This window comes from Monodelphis domestica, chromosome 1 (assembly GCF_027887165.1).
Source record: "Monodelphis domestica isolate mMonDom1 chromosome 1, mMonDom1.pri, whole genome shotgun sequence".
NCBI lineage: Eukaryota > Metazoa > Chordata > Mammalia > Didelphimorphia > Didelphidae > Monodelphis > Monodelphis domestica.
In genome coordinates, this window is record NC_077227.1 from 531,077,935 (window position 1) to 531,099,445 (window position 21,511).

Below are 21,511 nucleotides of genomic sequence, written 5' to 3' on the forward strand. Positions count from 1 at the left end.
TGTAAGAGAGCAGTTTGAAATCACTGAAAATGTTTGTTTCTCAAATGGAGTTTAACTTATTCTTATCTTCTTACTCAATTCTGAGTCCAGCTCATTGCCATGATAGATCATTTAAAAATCTTTTGTCTTTGCCTTTGGAATGAGTTTTCATTTGTTTTTTTTTTCAGTCGTTTTGGTCGTGTCTAACTTTTTGACCCATTTTGGGGTTTTCTTGGCAAAGATACTGAAGTGGTTTGCCATTTCTTAGTCTAGCTCCTTTGACAGATGAGGAAACTAAGACAAACAGGGAACAAGGTTAAGTGACTTGTCTCCGGTCACGGAGCAGCATCTAAGGCCAGATTTGAACTTTGGAAGACTGAATCTTCTTGACTGCAGGCCTAGCATTCTATCCATTGCACCACCTAGAAGCCCTTCATATAATACTTTAAAGTCCATGTCTCATCATGGCATGAAGGAGAATTTTGAGTTTGCAAAGACTATATCAGTTGAAGGCAAATTCTGGCATATTTTTCCATTCTGGAAAGGCTTCTTTGATTATGGTCCTGGCAACAGACGAGTCCGATTTCTGAAGTGGGTCTGTAGTAGTAGGCTGGTAACTAGATGATAGGTTTTGACAATGACAAAAGCTTTGTTGTGACAGAAATGGTCCAACTAGGATCAGAAAACATGCATGATTTTTAAATGGAACCAGTCAACATAATATTCAGTGATGTTTAGTAGCTTGGGTGAATGAGTGAAGATGGATCACAGCAAATTTTTTCAGGACTGAAGATTGTTGTGAGTGATGGTAAAATTGTGTTTTCAAGGGAGTCAAGGGTAGAAGACAGCAAAAATATGTAAAATGATCAACTATAGGGCCAAGTCAAATCCTAGAACCATGTTCAGGTCCAAAAGCCATATACTATACACCATACACATACCTATGTATCAGTACCTACAAACTTATATGCTAAATATAACCTCAAAATTTTATATAGCTATAATGTACATGTATACGTATAAATGTATTGGTATTGGCAAATTTAATGAATTTGTTGATAATGAATTCACCCAGTTTTTCGACTTTTTAAAATACTTTGTCTATTGAGCATGTTCTATATAAAATTAGACAAATGTTCAATTTATCAAAAAAGTATCTTGCAAACCAAAGAAAGGTATGACTTCACAATCTGAATCACAAACTTTTAATCAATGAGGAAAATTGTGTTCCATGTATAAATGAAAACTAGAACATCTTTATCTTGGGCAATATTCCCAGAACCCTCCATCTTCAACTTTTCATTACTTTTTTTAAAAGTATTTTTTCCAGTCAACAATTCATGAAGAGCGTCTCCGAAGGTACAGAAGACGGCTTAGATCTTATGGAAGGAACACGGATGTTTTTGGATACTGAAGCGAAGTATCAATACTTTTATGTTAGTATGAAGGCAAGGCTGTTAGCAATGTCCTTTATTTCTCTAGGTTAGCAGACATAAGGAAAATAATGATTTTCTTAGAGGAGGCAATAAACAAATAGTAATTATTGAAATGTTGGTGTTTTGTTGATGGCAAGGAAGGCTCAAACTTGTAGTCTTGCAAGTCTTATACTACCAATTTCCAAATTTCTCTGAAGCTCATAAAAGGGTTCATTTAAGAATGGTGACATTCTTTTAAGTTATTAGCTAAACGTCCAAATGTTTATCTATCTCTTGGTCAAGATGTCCAGTGAAAGCAGAACTCAGTTCTCTGACTCTTCTGAAATACCAGAAAGTTTCTGTCGCTTAGCTTCTCCAATTGCCCTGCTCTTGGCCCTCCTTTCTCCATACTGGAAAACAAACAAAACAGTGGGGAGAGGGAGATTTGTATGTTAAAAAGAGAGGCACTGAATTTCACTTAAGTTCAAGTGAATTTAACATTTAAGAAGGGAGATGGTTTTAAAATTTTATTTGTTCTACATTCGCGATTTTTTATTTGTAAATACTCTAGGGCAGTGATGGTGAACCTATGGCATGGGTGCAGAATATGGCACACAATGCTCTCTGTGGGCACTTGCCCCCCACCCCCCAGTTCATTACTAGAAAGGTAGAGGGACTTGGGTGGAGCTTCTTCTTCCCTCCCCCTGTCCACATCCCCTGCCCCTCTGCCCAGCAGCCCAATGGGAATGCACAAGGGATAAGGTAGGTGGCTTATAGGCAGCAGAGCTGGAGGAGTATAGAGCACTCAAGCCACTCTCCTCCCAGCTCTCTACACTTACCAAGGTCATTCCTCACATCACCTGTCCCTCTGCCTAGCAGCCCAATGGGAACACTTTCTTCCTCCCCTGTATGGGGTAAAGGAAGTGGAGTGGAGCAGGGTATGCCTGGCACTCAGTATGGGGGAGGGGGCACAGCATGCAGAGGGAGTTTGGGGTAGGGCCCAGCACTGTCTCTAAAAGGTTTGCCATCCCTGCTCTAGGGGTTAAAAGAACCACTTTGAACAGGTCATTAATTTCGTTGTCCTATCAGAATCATGAATCCCTTTTTCTAGCATCCATAATAGAGGAACATCTTGTCTGAGGCTTGAGTATTTGTGGTTGTTCAGTTTGAAAGCTTCTTTTTATACTTTACAGTTTTTATACTGAGTTTAAATTCATCTCCTTATTTATTCCCACTGCTCCTTTTGGGGGTATAAAGGAAAACATTCTGCTCCTTGAAGATGACTATTATCTGTTCCACTTATGTATTATTTTCTCCAATTCCTTTCATGGATCCATCTATTAGTCTTTAACCCTTTTACCAACCTTTATATCCTGATTCTAAGGGATGGTGATAAATTTTTATCTGGTTACTGATTCATTTTTTATCTAAAGATTTTAAAATCATTCTCTCATTTACTGAAGAATGAAAGGATAGGAGTCAAAGGAAACATTTACTTTATATGAAACAACACAAAAGATCATACAGCTTTTGCACCTGATCAGAACAGAGGAGCCCTTGGTCATGCAGTCTCCTGATTTTGACTTCTTGGGGGAAAAGAAAGTTCTTTTGGTAGCTCCTTTCCTACCCTTCAAATCACTAAGGTGGCTTTACCTCTTTTTTTAGGCATTTCCGCATCTCACGATCAATTTCATTACAGTGACCAAAAAATTTCAGGACACTGTGCTATAAGGCAAATAACACAATATATTTTAGTCAATAAAATGGAAAGGTATCTTGCACAAAAGTACATATAAGTAACTCTTATAGGATTCTTATATAATTTTCATTCATGTGTCAATGCCACTAAAAAGAATAACAGATTTGTAAGACCATTGGTATAAGGAAATCCTGATGAGGAAACTTCTATCACTAAAAGTCAGGACCTGCTCTTAAGCAGAAGGCTGAGGTGTTAATATAGCTAACTAAGGACTTGATGGAGATGTGTTAGAAAATGATAGTTATACAGATTTGTCATGAATGGCATAATTAGTGGATATATCAAATTCATGAGTGCCTCCAGAGTAGTGCCTCAGGGATTAGTGTCTATGATATTTAACATTTGTCTCAATTACCTAGGTAAAGTGATAGATAATATGTCTAACAAATTTATAGATGATACAAAGCTGGACATGAGAGCCAACACTGGCAAGATCCAAAAATGGTCTTAACAGGCTAAAGCAGTCCTGTCAAATTCAAACAGAAATGTGGGCCACTGCTGAAACTGTATATAAGGATCCCTGAAGGTACAAAGACAGAAAATGATATATTTGCATTACCTATGTCTTACTGTATTTTTATTTATTTTATTACATTATTTTCCAGTTACATTCAAATTCTAGATGGCTATGGGCCATATGTTTGATGTCTCTGGGTCAGAGTACTTGGCAATTCTAAAATGAAATTCAATTGAAATGAGGTCCTTCAGTGATGGAAGAGGCATGGTTGACAAGTTCGTCTGTAGGTTCAATACAAGTCAGCAGTGTGATGCTGTAGCTAAAAACAAGGTAAAACAATATTGGCCATCATTGAGTGAGGCTTAGCTTCTAGGGTAAAGAGATGATGGTCTCTGTACTATACTGTGAAGAGAACATATCTGAAGTATTGTGTATCATAATTTTAAAAGGACAGGGGAAAATGTGTAAAGGGTACAGAAGAGGACAATCAAGATGGTAAAGGGCTATGAATTCATACTATGAAGATGGAATGAAGGAATTAGGGATATTTATTTGGATAAGAGAAAACTCAAGAGACAAACCAGTTATCTGCAAGTATGTGAAAGACTAGCATGTGTGAGAGATTAAATTTATTCTGTTTGGTCTCAGAGGGTAGAACCAGGAACAATGAGATGGAAGCTGCAAGAAGGCAAATTAACACTTGATGTCAGTAAAAGCTTCCTTAAGAATAGAGTTGTCCAAAAATGTAACAGGCTGCCTTGAGAGGTAGTGGATTCCTCTCCCTTGGAGATCTTCAAGCAGAGTCTAGATCAGCATTGGTGAACATTTTCGAGTTTGCATGTGTAGTAGGATATTTGTTAATTAAGAGTATATTAGGAAATAGTTACATAGCATAATTTATGGACAAATGCATAGGTAAGGTATAAGTTAAAGCTTCTTTAAATGGAATCTCAGAGATGAATTGTGGGTAAGAGGATTTTCCCCAGAATGCTTTGAGTTAGAGTTACTTAACTATTTTTGTACTCTTGGGTTTGATCTGGGGAGAGGCTCAGCCAGTGTGGGAAATTTCTCAATTGCTTCCTACATAAAAATTTCATCTAGCAGACTAAAATCAGCGAAGGAGATCACAGGGTGAATTATTACAAGTCCAGCTGGTTTGCTGCGAGTGTGGAGGAAGACGTTGGAGATTCTGAACTGTTTTTTCCAACTATACAGCTAAGAAGAAAATTTACTCTTTTTTGTGTATCAGATAAGAATTTAGATAGTATAGATAGATTAAGGTTTTGAGGGGAATTTAGATAAACTAGGAAGAGAGTGTACCCCCAACTTTGTTGGGGACTGAAGAGACTTTTGCAAGTCAGATTTATTTGGATGGTTAGATAATATTTATTAGCTTAGGATTAATATATTATAAGAATTCTTATCCACTTATTTCCTTTTCCTATCTCTTTTCTTTAGTCTTTTTTTAAATCATAAAAAATATATGTATTTTTTATACTCCTGGCTAAGCTGGAATTCTTGAGACTGCTCTGAGAACCATTATGTCTCAACAGTCATAACTTAACAGCCTATCCATATAGGATAAATTATTGGCAAAAACACACTATATCAATAATCTAGTAAGACTTAATAAATTCTTACAACACGTGCCCAAACTGCAACATCAAGCTGCCTGTGAGCCCCCAGATTACCTCAGAGTGGAGGGAGGAAGTACTCCCTTTGGACAGCTGGACAGAGGGGTGGGGCAAGCAAAAAATGAAGACAGGGAACAGAGCAGCTCCTCCCACCCCACCCCCAACCTGGTGTGCATGCCAATACTTCACAAACACTGGCCTAGATCATTCCTTGTTAAATACTTGGTGGCATTGGATAATCACTCAGATCCCTTCCATTTCTCAAATTTGGAATGATTATGGGCAAGGAGGCATTTTTTGTTATTTTTATATTCACAAAGGCTACCTCACCTCTGCCCCTCCTTTTTTTGAACAAGAGGTAAAAATAACTGACAGGATTTTAAAACTTCATACTAATTAGCTAATGGCCTTTTCAACATTATTACTTAGTTTGCATTATTCCTACTTGTTTCCTTGCTATTAAATGGAGCGTCATTCAAATAAATATAGAAGTACCTTTCCAATGAATCTTTCTTTTCCTGTAGAATCACATACAACATTTGGAGAAATATTACTTAGTTCAGCTATGACTAGTTTTACTTATAATATTATATGCATATACTATATTCTACTTTTAAAGCAATAGGTATTATAGTTTAATGGTGTTCTCATTTGTTTCTCCTCTTACCAACTCTCTTTACTTACCTCAGATACCACACCTTGCCCAAGGCAGAATTATAATCTAAGTGACTCATTTAGGAGTCTTGTATCACCTATCCACTTATGTGCATATAGATGTTGTAAATATACATAAATGATATATGCATATATTTATTATTTTAAAAGTTTACAAAAGACATTACATACACTCTTCTTATTTGTTCCTTACAACACTCCTGTAAGGTAGATGATAGTATAAGATGAGGCTCAGAAAATTTGGGTGACTTGCTCAAATTATTAAAATAATATAATCATAATGCCAAAGGTCTTCTGTTTTGAAGCATTAAACTCAGAAAGAATTCTGTAGCCTGTGTCAATCAGTAAAAGATCTTATCAACTATCACCACTCCCAACTCCAGGAATGAGAATAATTATATTCCTGCAGAAATAGCTAAGGCAAAATGTGATACTAATAATAGATTGAGTGGCCAAAGGGAGACTCAAGGGCTCTTCCAATCTCTAAATTCTCTAAGAAAAAAATTTTAGTCTATAGTTCCTGGCAGAGAGACAAGCTCTTAATGAGTCATCTGGTCTTAGGAAAACCTCAATACAAGATCTGCTTCTGCCACACAGTGGTTACTCTGGACAAGTCACATAGCATCTCAGTGCTTGAAGCAACTCTTCTTACCCAATGATGGTGAACTTTTGGCATGAGTGGGAATGCAGAACACTCTCCGTGGGCACTAGGCCACCCTCCCTCCCCACCCAACCCCTAGAGTTTGTTACTAGAAAGGCAGAGGGACTTGAGCAGAACTGCTTCCTTCCCCCTCTCCACAATGCCTCCCTGTCCCTCTGGGCAAGAGCCCAATGGGAGCGCTTTCTCCTATGTAGTATAAAGGGGTGGGAGTGGAGGGGAAGGGGAGATACCCAGCACTCAGTGGGGGAGGGGGGCACAGCAGGGCACTTGGTCTGGGGGGGGGTTGGGTGGGGACAGATCTCCAGCGCTCTATCTCTAAAAAGGTCCACCCATCACTATTCTAACATCTTAAAAGTTGCAGAATAGCTAATAATTTGCATTGGCAAAGGGAGTTTCCTATACCAATAAGATTATAGGCCTGAACAACAAAAGTTTCCTAAAGTAAGTAAAAATGATACATTATGACATCAGAAAATCAGGTACCCTTCAGATAAAGTCAACATTGCCTGAGGCTTCCTCTGTTGTTTTTGTTGCATGTTTCTGAAGCTCTGTAGGGAAATGGTAAAAGTATGACTCTACATAACTCCATCTTATTTTTAAAAAGGATTGCTCTACTGTGCTATAAAAGCAAATATATTTTTACTCCAATAAGTATTTCTGCTGTTTCTAATGATGAGAATATTTTTCCTCCTAGATCTCCTACAACTTGTTAGTAAAATGTTTTGCTATTAGAAAATACCTTGTTAGTGTAATCAATCAGGAGTAAGCATTTTTTTTCCTATAAAAGAGAAGCTCTGTGGAAAAACAAGTTGAATTTGCCCTTATAGATACTGCTTCTCAGTGTTGTTCCCTTGATAATAATAGATGGAATAGAATACAATATGGAATGAAATTTTTAAAAAATTAAGATACAATTTTATTCCCACAGTATTAGAAGTACTAATTTGCAACAACTTAAAGAAACAGTTTCTGATTATCAAGACAACACTATTAGAAAAACACAGATTCTTAGAAATTTAGAGATAATTTAGTTTAACTTTTATTTTACGGAAGATGAAACCAATGGCAAATGAAGAAAAATAAGTTGAGATCACAAAAATGGCAAAGTTGGAACTACAACTTAGTTTTCTCAAACCCTACACTAGTCTTCTTACCACACATGTTATTTCATATTCATGTGACTACTCCAAAGAATTAATCAGTGATTTTGTCGATGAGGGAACTTCTGGTATAGAATTCCTTCTATCAACAAAACTGTCACCCATCTAGATATGACTTAGTAGTAGATGAGTTATAGCAAATTGTTTATAACCATGTGGTGCCAAACTTGACCAAAGATATTTTAAAAATTATTTCTTTAGAATAACGTTCAGTGACCAGCAAAATAATACTTTGTGACATAAAAACACAAGTTATTTTTGTTTAAATTATAAATTCTATAAATGATTTGGGATTGTCCATACTATACTATCTTCCCCAATAGAGATAATTATGATTATGATAGTTTGTTAATAATATTTAATATAATTCAGTAATAATACCCAAGATTTCCTTTTTAAAGAAATAAAATTTTTGAATTCTCACCTTTTTGTGGCACTCTTTTAATAGGTTAATTAAGATATTACATTCCTCAGTGTGCAGGTGTGGAGATAAATCTGGATGCATCTTTGCTTAAGACTAGTGGGCCAACACAGAAATTTTCCACCTTCTAGTGTGGAGAGGGGAGAAAAAGAAGAAAATATCTGGTAATTTTATTGTAATCAACAAACAAATTAATTAATTAAAAATTTTTAAAAGAAAATTTCCATCTATGTCTGAGTCCCTTTGCTCTTAAACTAATTCTTTCTCTCTGCTCTTAAACTAATTCTTTCTGCCTATCAAATATGCTTTCATAGAATTTAAGATTTAAGGTTTTAAGTCAAAACATTTAAACAGTATTGCAATATAACTTTCAAGACTACAAGAAGATAAGAATGTAAAGAAACCTGATATACTTAATAAGCTGATTTACATATGATTAAGGAGACCCATATCCTCCTTTCCCCAATACATGGCATTCCTTTATGAAGCTATGGACAAATTTCTGGAATAAGGAACAACTGGAGCTCTTCCCCACTGGGCCAGCATCCCATTGATTGTCTGAAAGTTCTAAGGATGTCATCTGATTATCTGTCCTTGTTTTCTGGCACAGTGCTTTGCACACAGGAGGTGGCCATTTAATAAAGTTTGAAATGAATTAAATTCTGATTGAATTCACTTTTGAGATTTTATCTCCCACCCTCCCTTCCCCACATATGAAGGTAATTTCAAACTGCATAAAAAAATTATTTAAGCAGAGGTCTGTAAGTCAACTTAAGTAAAGTGAGAACTGATGAATGTCCACAAACATGGAAAGACTTGAACTGAGACTAAGTAAAATAAACAGAACTAGTAAAACAACATACTCTACAGTAGCCAGTAAAAATGTAAATTGAAAGAACAAAACTGCTGAAATTGGATACTATGAAATTACAATACTAAGCTTGTTCTCAAAGATAACCTTTCCACAATTCTTTACAGAACTGTTGAACCAGATCATTCACTTTTCAATATGTTGATTAACTTTTTTGTTAAAAAATTCTTTGTTAAGCAGTGATTCTTAACCTGGGGGTCCTTGAATTTATTTTTTAAAAACACAAATGTATTTCAGTATAATTGTTTTTTTTTGATAAATGTTTTACTTTATGCATTTAAAAACTATTCTGAGAAAAGTTCCATTGGCTTCAAAAGACTGTCAAAAGGATTGGATAAGGGAAAGTCAAAAATGATAACCTTTGTTATAAGGAATGCTCTCTGTCAAGAGGAAAGGGGCAGGATGGGTAATTTAGGTAATTTTAAAAAAAGTTATCAATTTTTAAAAAAGCCAACAGTATGTAAATTTAGGATTAGTTAGGAATTCGAATACCTATACTAAGAGTTTCCTAGGCTCAGAGAAAAGAGATCAAGAAGTCTACTGAAACACTTAAAGAGTTATAAAACATTCAGCAACTCGAGGTCTACCTCCACCGTAAACTGGAGTTAATAAGAGCACCTACCTTCCAGGGTTATCTTGGGGATCAAATGGGACGTACACAGCTCTAGACACACGGTAGGCACATAACAAGTGTTTTATTCCCTTCTCCTTCCCTAATAAAAGGATACAAGAGTGTCTTTTTAATTCATGTCGGTATCAACAAAGCCTGGCAGGTTCGGTCACTCCTCTCAGTGACCCTGAGCAAATCCAATACCTTCTCTGGGCCTCAGTTTCTTCAACAGTGACCTGGGAATTGGGGGTGTGGGGGAGAACAGGAGGGAGTAGAGTTGGATAACGTCTAAGGACCCTGGCACGAAACTCTTGCACCCAGGAAGCCCAGGGCCGAATCTCACCTCAGGAAATGCCCTAAAGGATGCCAGAGGAGGAAGTCTCAACCTCTGAAGTCCGAAAGATGGTTCTCTCTGCAGGTAGGAGGCCGCGGACATGAACCTGAAGTTCCCCACACACACTTTGGGCGGCGACCTCCCGCGGAGGTCAGACCTGTGGCAAACAGGTGGACGGAGAGGAGCGGAAACAGCTCGTCGGTAACGTAAAAAGAAATCAGCCAATTCCAGACCTAGTCTCGAGGTCAAATCCCCGGCTGGTGAGGCCTCTGGGAAGAGTCGAACCCGCTACGTAGGTCTCGACGCACCGGGCCTGAATGGTTTTCCTACGGCGCTGGGAAGTATAAAGGTTTCCAAAATTTAGAAAATTCCCACTTCTCCATAATTTATGAATTTAAAGAAACATGCGTCCATTCAGAAAAATACTATACCTAAACATAAGTTTAAAAGGACCTTCTAGGTAAGCAGAGAGGCGCCGGCACTCCAACAGTTTCCCTTACTCCCCCCCCAAGATATATGGTACTTCCCAACTCCATGTTGACTAGCGGTGGGGCGGGCCTTTGCAGACAGCGGAGGTTCCAATTGGTGAAGTTTAAAGCAAGAAGGACGAACCCTGGATTGGCGCGAGCTGCGAACGTTACGTCTGCCCAGACAGAGGAAAGTCCTGTATTCTAGGTAAGGTGGACTGGGAGTACCTGCGGGTAGATAATCGGATTGCCAGCTGTTAGTCATCAATCGCGCGAAGCATGCGGATCTCTGGTGGGAAGTTTGAGGCATTCGTGGGATCCAGGGGACCTCTGCTTCCCTCTTTCCGAGCTGTCCCTTTAGAATTGTCTTGGCTGCGACTGGGGTGCGGATTTTGGCGGCTGCGGAGGCGGAGATTTCTTGTTTGGAAAGGCCTCCGTGCTGCTTCTCTACTATCGTCATGACAACGAGATGATGCCTTTTCTCTCTTCCTCCACCCTTCTCTTTTGGAGCGATCACATGAAGCTTTAGTGGTTGCGCTCTCTCAAATTGAGGTTTCTGGGATATCGTAGGAGTGTAGATCTAGAGCTGAAGGGACACCATTTAGCCCAACCTTCTAATTTTATAGGTTAGGAAACTGAGACCCAGGAAGGTTTGGTGGCTTGTTCTAGTTCTCATTGGCTAGTTATTATTGATCTGTCGTTTTCCAGTCTTGTCTGACTCGTTTGCTCGTTTGTGTGTGTGCGTGTGCGCGCGTGAGAGAAAGTGAAAGTGTTTGGTAGACATACCTGAGGGTTTACCATTACCTTCTCTAGTGCATTTTACAAATGAGAAAACGGAGGCCATCAGTGTTAAGTGACTTGCTCAGAGTCACATGGCAAGTGTATGAGGCGATTTTTGAACTCTGGAGGATAGAGTCTTCTTTCCTCCAGGAGTAGCATTCTATCCCCTTTGTCACCTAGCTTTCCCAAAGGTAGTAAGTGAAGAAGTGGAATTTGAAACCCGCTCCTTTGATTTTGGAATCTGTGCTCTTTCCACTCCAAGATCCTACCTCTCCTTTGCCTCCTCTTTGACTTTTGCTACTGCTCTGGTCTTCCTCTGATATATAGTAGACTCTAGGAATATAAGAGTAAAAATGGCACCCACTTGATCCAAGGAAACTTAGATGAAGATGGCAATATGATACAAAAAAGCAAAATAATACATTTACATAGCTCTTCAAAGTTCCTAAAGTGTTCTGCATATATTTTATTCTTATTTTATCGCTATCAACTGAAGCAAGTTAAATGGTGCAGCAAATGGAGCTTTGGGCTAGGAGTCTGTAGACCTGAGTTAAAATTCAGCCTCTGACACTAGCTGTATGATCCTGGGGCAGTCATTTAATGTCATCCTCAGTTTCCTCAGCTATAAAATGGGGATAATAATAGAACCTACCTCTCAGGGTTGATGCCCATGGTCACATAGAAAGGAATGTCTAAAACAGATTTGAATTCAAGACCTCCTGGCTCTGGTCCTGGTTCTCAATCCACTGAGCCACCTAGCTGCCTCCAAGACAAATATTTTTACATTATGTCAAAAAATGTGCCATTTTGGGAGCTGTATCTTCTTTATCTTTAATATATTTGAGTAATGTGATTAAATCTTCATTTTATTGCATAATTTCTAATCATAGGAACACAAATGAAAGAAACAAAATCTTCAAGCCAAAAGGAAATCGATTTATGGAGAGAAGGCCAGTCTCATAATAAAGCCAGACTCTGGTCAAGACCAAAGACCTCCAGCCTTGTGAGATGGCCTACTTTACACACAAAAGACTTGTACAACTTATTTACCATTTAAAAAATAATCAAGATAAAAAATAATTCATGCCACTAGACATTAGATGTTGATTGAGGACATATCAAGTGACTGCCTAAACTCTCCACCTCCATGTCACAACAGAGGAGATGATGTATTTAAGGTGGTATAGGAGTGCTAGACCCTACTCTATCAGGTGGGCCTGGATCCAAGTGAAAAGACAGTCATGTTATTAAGGATGAATAATACTCAGAAGGCTATGTTACAAGTTTGAGACTATATTGGCTAGATACTGAGTAACAATGTTTAGCTAAGAATTGAGGCCTATGCTCACGATAATTATATTAAAGCAGTTATGTTCTTAATTTAAACCTTAAAATTTATACTAAAATAATCATAAAAACATTTAAACTCATAAGGAGTATTATGTTATTGCTATCATTATTTAACTATCCTAGAATTACAATTATGATTAATTAAAGACTACTGCTAACATTAAAAATCTAATCATTATAAAAGGGGTAGGGGATTTCTCACTCACAATTTTAGGAAGATTGTTTTGGTAATTATTTGAAGGCTAGATTGGAGAGTTTAGATAAGGCCCTTGCCCTCCAAGAGTATATATTGAAGAGGAAGGAAAGAAGAAAATAAGCATTTAAATTCCTGAACAACAAAAATGTGCTAAATACCATGCTAAGTGGTAGAGATATAAAAGCAAATATTAGTCAAGGAATATACATGTTCAAATAGGTAAGATAATATGTTTGAATACTTACAAAATATATTAAAGGAGATGGAAAGTAATTTGATAGGGGAAGACACTAGCAGCTGGAGGGGACTAAAAAAACCTCTTTAGAAGATGAGACTTAAACTGAATTGTAAAGTAAGCCAAGGAAAACAGGAAGCACAATTAGAGAAGGAGGACACAACATTTCAGGAATGGGGAAGACAGTCAGTGTGAAATCATGGAAATGAGTATATCATGTGAAGACCTGTAAGTAGGCCTGAGTAGTTTGATTGTAGAGGGGAATAAAGCATAAGGAAATTGGAAAGATAGTATGGAAAGGCAAGGTTATGAAGAGTTTTAATGGCAATAGAGTTCATAGAGGAGCCACTGGAACTTATTGAGAGGAATGAGCATGGTAATTTATTAAGACCTACATCTTAGAAAGATCACCTTGGCAACTAATTGGAGTTTGGATTATAATAAGGAGAGACTTGAGGCAAAGGGACCAATGAAGGTTTTTGTAATTGTCTAGGCCAGAGATATGGAAGGCCTGAATTAGGGTTGTGACTATGAAGATAGAGGACACCTGAAACCATGGGAGTTGATAAGATCACTAAAATATACATAAGGATTCTTAACCTAGGGTCTATGAACTTATATTTTAAAAAAACACTTTGAACTTTTTCAATGTAATTTATTTCCTTTGTAACTCTATATATTTTGTTTTGTGCATTTAAAAACATTCTGAAAAGTTCATAAATTTCACCAGATTGCCAAAGGGATTGCCATTGCAGTAGAGGGAGAAGATCCAAGATACACCCATGGTTAGTGGATATTATGGAGGTTGACAAAAAGGGGACTTGAGGAGAAGGAGTCAGCAGATAGGAGGAAAACCAATAGAGAGCAGTGTCATGAAAACCTACAATGGAGAAAATCAAGGAGGAAAAGATAGGAATGGGAAAGGGGAAATCAAGAAGGATAAGGACTTAAAAAAGATTTGGCAATTCAGACTATCAGTGATTTTGGTGTAGTGTAAGGGGTAGAAATTATGAGGGATTTTTATAAAAGGTTGGACTGAATTATTTAAGAATAGGATTGCCAGGAATTTTAATTAATTCTAAAAGATTTTAAAAATAATTTATTTATAAAATATAGAAAGAGTGAAAGTAAGAAAATGAGAGAGAGGATAGGGTAAGATATCTAGCCTAAGCACTAAATATTTTGTTCCAACCCCTGGCTCAAAAACAGGGAGGGGAGTTTAGTCATAGCCGGAGAGTCCTTGGTCTTGTAGCCAAGGACCTGGGGATGCAGGGAGCCTCTCTCAAGAGGATAGGTTTCTCCTGAGGCTAGTCTCTTCAGAAAATCCAGGAAAGGAGTCAGCTCTTTCACTCACCACGTGTCAGTCCAAAGGGAGAGATTCAAGGACAGTCTTACCAAGTCTAAGGTCTCAGGTCCAGTCAGCAGATTCTTCATCAGCCTCCAACTCAAACTCAGAACTCCAAAGAATGAGAGCACTCAGAAGTCCCAAGCACGAAGAACTCCAGAAGTCCTCACAGGAAGTTGTAACTCCTTTTTAAGTACACTTCTTTTGCATCACTTCCTGTGCCTTCCTCCACCTCTACCAATTACAGCTAAAACTTTGCTTAGGACTGCCCAGAAGGCAGTCAGTTGATTCTAAATCATCACCCACTATTGCACACATGGGTCACAGACCTCCCCCAAACAAATGTGAGTGGGGTGCTTACACTTTTGGTAAAGTATGGTAAAAATGGGCAGGGAGAGTTAAGACATAATTTGAAAGTTTAGAAAGTAGACTGATAGGAGAGACATGGGTATGTGTGTAGGCAGCAGGGAAGGATATAGAAGGTGGCTAAGATTCAGTATCATCAGAAGGGAACCAAGTCTTTAGTGAGTACTTGAAGATGGGAAGAATTAGAAAATGTTTAAAATGGGAGCAAATTTACTAATTATAGAGCAGGTATTCCAGGGACCACATAGTAGATAGCTGAGCAGATTTGGAGTTGGATGTTCTTGGGAGTATTATTAAGAATATTTTACATTTATGACAAATCTAAATTAATTGGTTGCCAGGGAAAAAATCCCAAATAAAATACCCAAGTCAGTCTGGAAATTTGTGGTAATTTTAATTAATATAGCGGGAAAGATTTAAGGAGAAAGAGGGAAGAGGGTATAGGATTTCTCCCCCCAGGCCTGTGCCAGGGGGAGTTCAAGATCTCTGCTGCTAGGTCTCTTAAGGAGATTAGAGGCTTCCAAGAGGATAAAGTTTGGAAAGTAAAGGAGGAAAAACTCAGCTAGAAACTCACCACCAAACCAGATAATAGCTGTAGCCATGCCAAGATGCCGAAAGGCCCAGCACACTGCCACCAGCCACCTCTCCGCTGCCAAAAGTCCCAGAGAGAGGAAATAACTTGAAATATATAGACCTTTTACTCTTTTGTCCCCTCCTCTAAATGTTCATGTCTACTAATCATATCAGAGGCTTTTCTCCAGGACTGCCCATTTTTTAGTTCTCATTTTCTTTGATTAGATTGTATCTTTTGAGTTATTTAACACTTCTTTGTTAATTTCACCTTTTGTTAGTTACTTAACCTTTTTGTATTAAGATCTTAAAATAGACTTAGCTTAAAGTTCTAGCTTCACTATAAAGTAAGAACTAAGTACCTTCATTGTTCAATCACGAGATTACAATTTCATCTTCTCCATAAACTAAGATCTAAGTAGGGTGGAGTAATTTAAAGTTCATAGTATGGAAGTGAGGGATAGAGCAGTGGGAAACAAGGTTAACAGGGCTTTTATATTGACAACAAAGGATTCCAGATCACTGAAATAAAGAGCATATGGAAGGAGGGTGGGAGTATGCTAGCTATTGAGGACTGAGTCCAGGCAGAATATCAGTGTTTGGTGAGAAGTTCTTTTTGGGAAGCGTGTGATTAGGCTATTAAGATTCTCCCTCCAGGTTGATCCTCATGACAGGATGTAGTTTTGTATCCTGGACGGTCTGTCTTATAGCAGGCAGGAGAAGTTAGAAATATGGTTTGAGAATATATATGGAAGTACCTGAATGAGGTGTGGCAGGAAGGAGGTGACTAGGATGGGGAATAGTGGGCTGCACTGGATGGATCCTTAGGTAGGAGATCAAAGGAAATGAAATGATCTCAAAAGACTTATTTAGACATATCTTAATACTTTGTAGCAGTTGATGCCTAGGTAGATAACGACATGGAGATCAAGCGTCAGTCCAATAAGGGACTTTGTTGCCTGATGAACCTAGCTAATTCAGTTCAGTCCAACATTATTCTAAGAACCTTGTCATTTTGCTGGAGGAATTATATTCACTGAGATAAACTTTTTAATTATTGAAGTGTATATACTTTATTCAGGTTTTGTATTCTTTTATATTCTTTCACATATGCAACTGAGAGGGAAATAAGTAATACGATGGTGGGATAAAATGTCTAGGGATTCTTTGAGTGAAAGCAGATGTTTAGGAGTGAACTCAGAAGATCAGATGCAAAATAATTATGTATTAAAGAAAGTCCAAATTATGTAATCCTTTTAAAATCCTGTTTTATAGATGTTTTGCTAATAGTTCCTCTTTTTTTTTCCTTTGAAATGTCAGAGAGATGGATGAGATTGTTGCTGAGTTTATCAGGAGGACTCTCCTGAAAATCCCGGCAGTTGATATATTGAAAATTCTGAAAATATGGAACTTTCTCCCAGAAAGTCAACTGGAGACCATAAAACTTCACCAGTGCAAGGAAAGTCTTTCTCAGGATGTGGTTGAGCTTTGTCAGGTAATAATTATTAACTGGTGTTATTAGCACTGTGGAGACATAGGGGAGATAAAGGGAATGGTGCAAAAACAAAAAACCTTTAAAAATAATTTTCCTGGTATTAACAAAAGATAGTAATGGAGCCAAGAACAAAATAATTCATTAATATCACAATGAAATCCATATGTAAGCGTATATGCTCACGATACTTTGTTACTTTAATAAGGCTGCAAATTAAAAGTATTGGCCACTTTGTGGGAATCTGGAAGTTGCAAAGGCTTTTTTAAAAAATGTGAATACATCAGTTTTAACCCATTTAGTTATGTCTCTATATACCAAATGATGTAAATGCATGTAATTAAAATATTAAAGCAGTGGGTAGGAATTAAGTTGGTGGGAGAGAGGTTGAATAAATATAGTATATTGGGCACAAGAATTGGGCACTTAATGAAGCAAAAAGAAGGTTTAGAGACCCAATGGAGAGAAAAATAAATATTAATAATGTATTAAGATCTAATTTATGTGCTGTGAATGAGAAAATCAATCTGACCCTTTTTTCTCCAAATTTTCTACTTTGTCTTTTAGAAGAAACGTACAAGTATGAAAGAAGCTGCAATTTTAGACATAATTTGTAAGTTACATGCATTTCTTTTGTTTTTTTTTTTAACCCTTATTTTCTGTCTTGGTAACAACTCTAAGACAGAAGGGCAAGGGCTAGGCAAATGAGGTTAAGTGATTTGCCCAAGGTCACACAACTAGGAAATGGCTGAGGCCATTTTTGAACTCAGGTCCTTTGGACTCCAGGTCTGGTGCTCTATCCCGTATGCTACCTTCCTGCCCTTGGTAGATGGATTTCAAAAACTCATTTATGTTTTTAACTTATCCATTTGAAATCTGTTGCCTTATTTAATCAGATTTCAAAAATATTTTTTTCAGTTATTAGCTAGCATTTATGTCAAGCTTTAAGAGTTGCAAAGTGCTTTACAAATATCACATTTTATCCTCTCAACAACCCAAGGGAGGTAGTTATTATTATTACTCTGATTTTACAGATGAGGAAACTAAAGGCAGACAGCAGTTAAGTAACTTGTTGAGGGTCACAAAACTAGTGAATATCTGAGGCCAAATTTGAACTTGACTTTTCCTGACCCCAGGTCAAGCTTTCTCTCCTTGAGGTATTTATCTAGCTACCTCTAGTTGGTACTATATTCTTTACTAAATACTATTCTGGTTGTTAGTATTTTTCCCCAAGAATTTGTTCTTGGTTATCATCATGGATCTTAATACTTCTGTAACTACTTTTTCTATCATTGATCTACACTTAATATTTCCTCCTTCAATAGGTACTTAGAGGGGAGCCAGCTAGTACAGTGGATAAAATATAAAGTCCAAGTCAGTAAATCCTACCTCAGACATTTGCTTGTTCGTGACTTTGGGCAAGTCACTTTGATTTTTCCCTCAGCCTTAGCTTCTTCTTCTATAAAATGATGATAGTAATAGGATTTACCTTACAGGATTATTGTATAAATCAAATCAGATAGCTTATGTAAATTGCTTTGCAAACTTCGTACAAATGCTTACCGTTATCATTTTATGTTTGGCAGAACCTGATTTAGGCCCAACTGATAAGTTAGGTTTGAGATTGAAACTTAATGAGACACTTGTAATTCATCTAACAGTTAACAAAAGGAGGTTTATTTATGCATTGTAGAGAAAGGGCTTTTAGAGCTGGGAAAGGATTTTAATTGGGCATAAGTCAGTGATTCCACTGGGCAGAGTAGTGATGCTCACTGGTGGTTGAAAGCCTCAGAGAGGGGCCATTGCTTTTCTGCTCTGGTGAGCTGGAAGTTTCATCAACAACCCAAGCCTTATTCCCTTGAACCAATTAAGTCTTAAAACCTTAAATACCTTTTAGGGAAAACCTAGCTTAATTTTCATGGAGTTGAGCCTTAGGAAAAAGAAAAGATGAGTCCTTAGGTGAATCACTCTTGAGACCATTTATTCTTACCTTATTTACAGTTTGAAAGAGCTTGATAATTTGATATGTCACTCTATAATCTTAAATTAAGTGGGCCTAGTAGAAGCAGAAACTGAATACTACAAGTAATAGCTAATGAAAGGAATTAGAAAAACTGTAAGAAACAGATAAGATTTTATAGAGAGGGGGAAAAATTGGGGTCTTTTTATTCCAAGAGGAAACTTCCCTACCCTAAAGACTCACCATCTGAGGTTATCACTACTTTAATACGTAATATAACAATAGTTATAATTTTTTAAAAGGCAAGGTATTGATTAATGTTCTCTTTCTAAGAAAGCAGGGAAATGTGTACTCTATCTTAGAAGAATTTTCCTAATATATAGTTTTAAAAAAGTTTTTTATACTGGTAATCTTTATCTGGAAGACAGTTATCTAAAATAACAAACTCCCATTACCCATTAGATAAATGAGTTATTACCATTTTTGCTGTAATTTTGAGTATGATGAGGGCCTGCTATTTTTTAAAGTTCCAAAAAACTATGTGAAAATAGAATAAATAACTCATATTTATTTGACACTTTAAATTTGCTTTCCTCACAACAACATGAACTAGAAGTCTTCTTCATTTGTTCAAAGAGGTCATGTGTCTTAAACAAGCACTTTCCTCTCCAGTGTTTGGCTGAAGTCTTGAACTAGCTTTTCCAACTCTTAAGACCAATATTTTGAGATGTTTAAGAATAAACATAAATACTTTGTCACAGGAAATAATTTTTCCATATTCTTTTTATTTACTCATAAGAGTTTTAAAGTAATCTCTATAGAATACATCTTCAAGAGAGACCAATATGTATTTATGTATATAAATTATACATATATTTATGCAAATTATGTATAATTTATTTTATGAACTAGTACATTGAGTATTTAGGACCAAATATTTTCAGACTTATAATAAAATTCAAGTATTTTCATTTTCCTCCCCTTTTCAGATCATCAAACTTGCCCAAACAGGAAAATATGGACTGTTTATGAAATGACTAAATTCCCAGGTATGTGATATTGCAATCCTAGACTGAATAATTGTAATTGATATGTTGGGTATTTAAAATCAGACTGCATATTCCTCAGAAATGTGTGTTCTCAAAATTAATCACCTCTTTGTAGAAAGATAAATGAATATAGAGGTTCATGGTAGTAATTTGATAATAATAGTATTTGTGTGATTTGTTAGATATGGTTAGCTCATAGGTTCTTTGTGAAGTTATTTATTGAGCTTTTGCCTGTCCTTGTTGAATAAAGTATAAATTAGTAGCCCATTCTGACTCACACAAAAAGAGACTTATAACCTAAAATGAACTAATAGGGAGAGGGGCAGTCAAAAGAAGGATATAACCAAGAAGGTCACCAGAACCTGGAATGGGTTGGAGGGTTCTCTATGAGGTAGAAAAGTCCATGAGATGTATTAGAGGGTAAAGCCTGGGGACTACTGGGGTAGAATGGGGAGGGTTGGGGGGGGAGGGGGTTCTGATGTGGAGGCAGTTCTCATTTAGCCAGGCACATCTACAGAGTATCTGATTAATTTTCATCTCTGATTCTTGTAGGCAGTGTACATGATATTGGGGATTTGGCTGGCAAATAAGGAGTGAAGCCTGGAAATTTCTGAATTCCTATCTAAGAAGGAATGCTATTCTAAGCTCTGAGTAGACGTGGTATATGTGCATGTGTGTACATGTATGTGTACCTGTGTACATACACATACATACACACATATACACATACATACAAAGTAGATAATCTCAGGGCGAAGATTTTAACAGCTGAGTGAACCAGGAAAGAACTCAGGCAGTGGTGGCACCTCAGCTAACTGTTGAAGGAAACCATGGACTCCAAGAGGTAGAAATTGTGGGTACATTCCAGGTATCAGAATAGACAGTAAAAAAGATGCTTTTAATCAGGAGATCACGTGTCATTTATGAGGTTGTGGCAAAAAACCCAATTTGGTTGGACCCAAAAAGCACACAAAGGAGAGTAATGTATATAATAAGGTTGGAAAGATAAGATGACACCAGAGTATCCTAGAGGTAATAGGAACTCACTGGAGTTGATCAACTGAGGGTCTGACACCGTCAGACTGGTGCTTTGTGGCAGTCACATTGATGGCTTTAGGGAAGATGGATTGGATGAGGGGGAAGACTTGATTCAGGGAGACAAATGGGGCTATTGGAATAGTGCAGTTTGAGAAGCAATGAAGGAACAAAAGTGGTGGCTTGTCAGTGGGGAGTGTACAGGGAATGTACCTGAGAGATGCTGTGGAGGCAAAAACTGCTGGATATATGACATATGGAAGAGTGAATGGTGTTAATCTTGACCAAAAAAAAAAGGTAAGTTTGAGAGAAAGGGAAAGATTGTGAGTTTTCTTTTGGACATGTATAGGTAGTTGTTAATATACAAATAGAACTACAATTATTGTTAATAAACAATTAAAGAGACAATAGGTCTGGATATATCTATCTGATGGGAGTAGCTGGGTGGCACAGTTGGTAGATAGAGTACCTGGCCTGGAGTCAGGAAGACCCAAGTTCAAATCTGGTCTCAGGCCCTTCTTTTTTAAACCCGTACATTCCATCTTAGAATCAATGCTGTGTATCAATGCCAAGGCAGAGAACAATAGTAAGAGCTAGGTAATTAGGGCTAAGTGAATTGCCCAGGACCACACAGCTAGAAAGTGTCTGAGGTCATATTTGAACCCAAGACCTCCCATCTGTAGGCCTGGC

At 37.3% G+C, this 21,511-nt stretch overlaps 2 protein-coding genes across 9 annotated transcripts in view; one reads left to right on the forward strand and one right to left on the reverse strand.

Moving 5' to 3' along the window:
* Positions 1-1,168: 1,168 nt before the first annotated feature.
* On the reverse strand, positions 1,169-10,268 carry CMC2 (C-X9-C motif containing 2). Of its 2 annotated transcripts, XM_007476095.3 has the most exons (5): positions 9,986-10,265; positions 9,655-9,745; positions 8,165-8,288; positions 3,048-3,119; positions 1,169-1,804 (listed from the first exon to the last, which is right to left on the reverse strand). In XM_007476095.3, exons 3-5 carry the CDS (start codon positions 8,243-8,245, stop codon positions 1,718-1,720), a joined length of 240 nt encoding a protein of 79 aa, XP_007476157.2. In that variant the 5' UTR covers positions 8,246-8,288; positions 9,655-9,745; positions 9,986-10,265; the 3' UTR covers positions 1,169-1,717. The 2 variants fall into 2 exon arrangements, with proteins under 2 accessions (XP_007476157.2, XP_001380903.2); XM_001380866.4 differs by lacking the exon at positions 9,655-9,745 and having other exon boundaries at positions 9,986-10,268.
* Positions 10,269-10,527: 259 nt separating this feature from the next.
* CENPN (centromere protein N) overlaps positions 10,528-21,511 on the forward strand; it is a 48,350-nt gene continuing 37,366 nt past the window's right edge. For 3 of the 7 annotated variants that reach the window (XR_008915492.1, XM_056813292.1, XM_056813291.1), the window contains exons 1-4: positions 10,528-10,651; positions 16,606-16,780; positions 17,345-17,390; positions 19,727-19,786. Coding sequence is in view for 6 of the 7 variants with exons in the window: in XM_056813292.1 (XP_056669270.1) it covers positions 16,610-16,780; positions 17,345-17,390; positions 19,727-19,786 (277 nt within the window). In the remaining variant the exon portion in view is untranslated. The other 4 variants (XM_056813286.1, XM_056813290.1, XM_056813288.1 and 1 more) reach the window with 3 other exon arrangements.

Bases quoted from the DNA above. Each gene is read 5' to 3' on its own strand.
- CMC2 (XM_001380866.4), bottom strand. From the start codon at position 8,245: ATGCATCCAGATTTATCTCCACACCTGCACACTGAGGAATGTAATATC. The intron at 3,120-8,164 runs GTGAGAATTCAA...TTTGCCTTATAG, and splicing joins TAAAAGAGTGCCACAAAAAG to CACAGTGTCCTGAAATTTTT. The intron at 1,805-3,047 runs GTAAAGCCACCT...TTTGTTTTCCAG, and splicing joins GGAAATGCCTAAAAAAAGAG to TATGGAGAAAGGAGGGCCAA.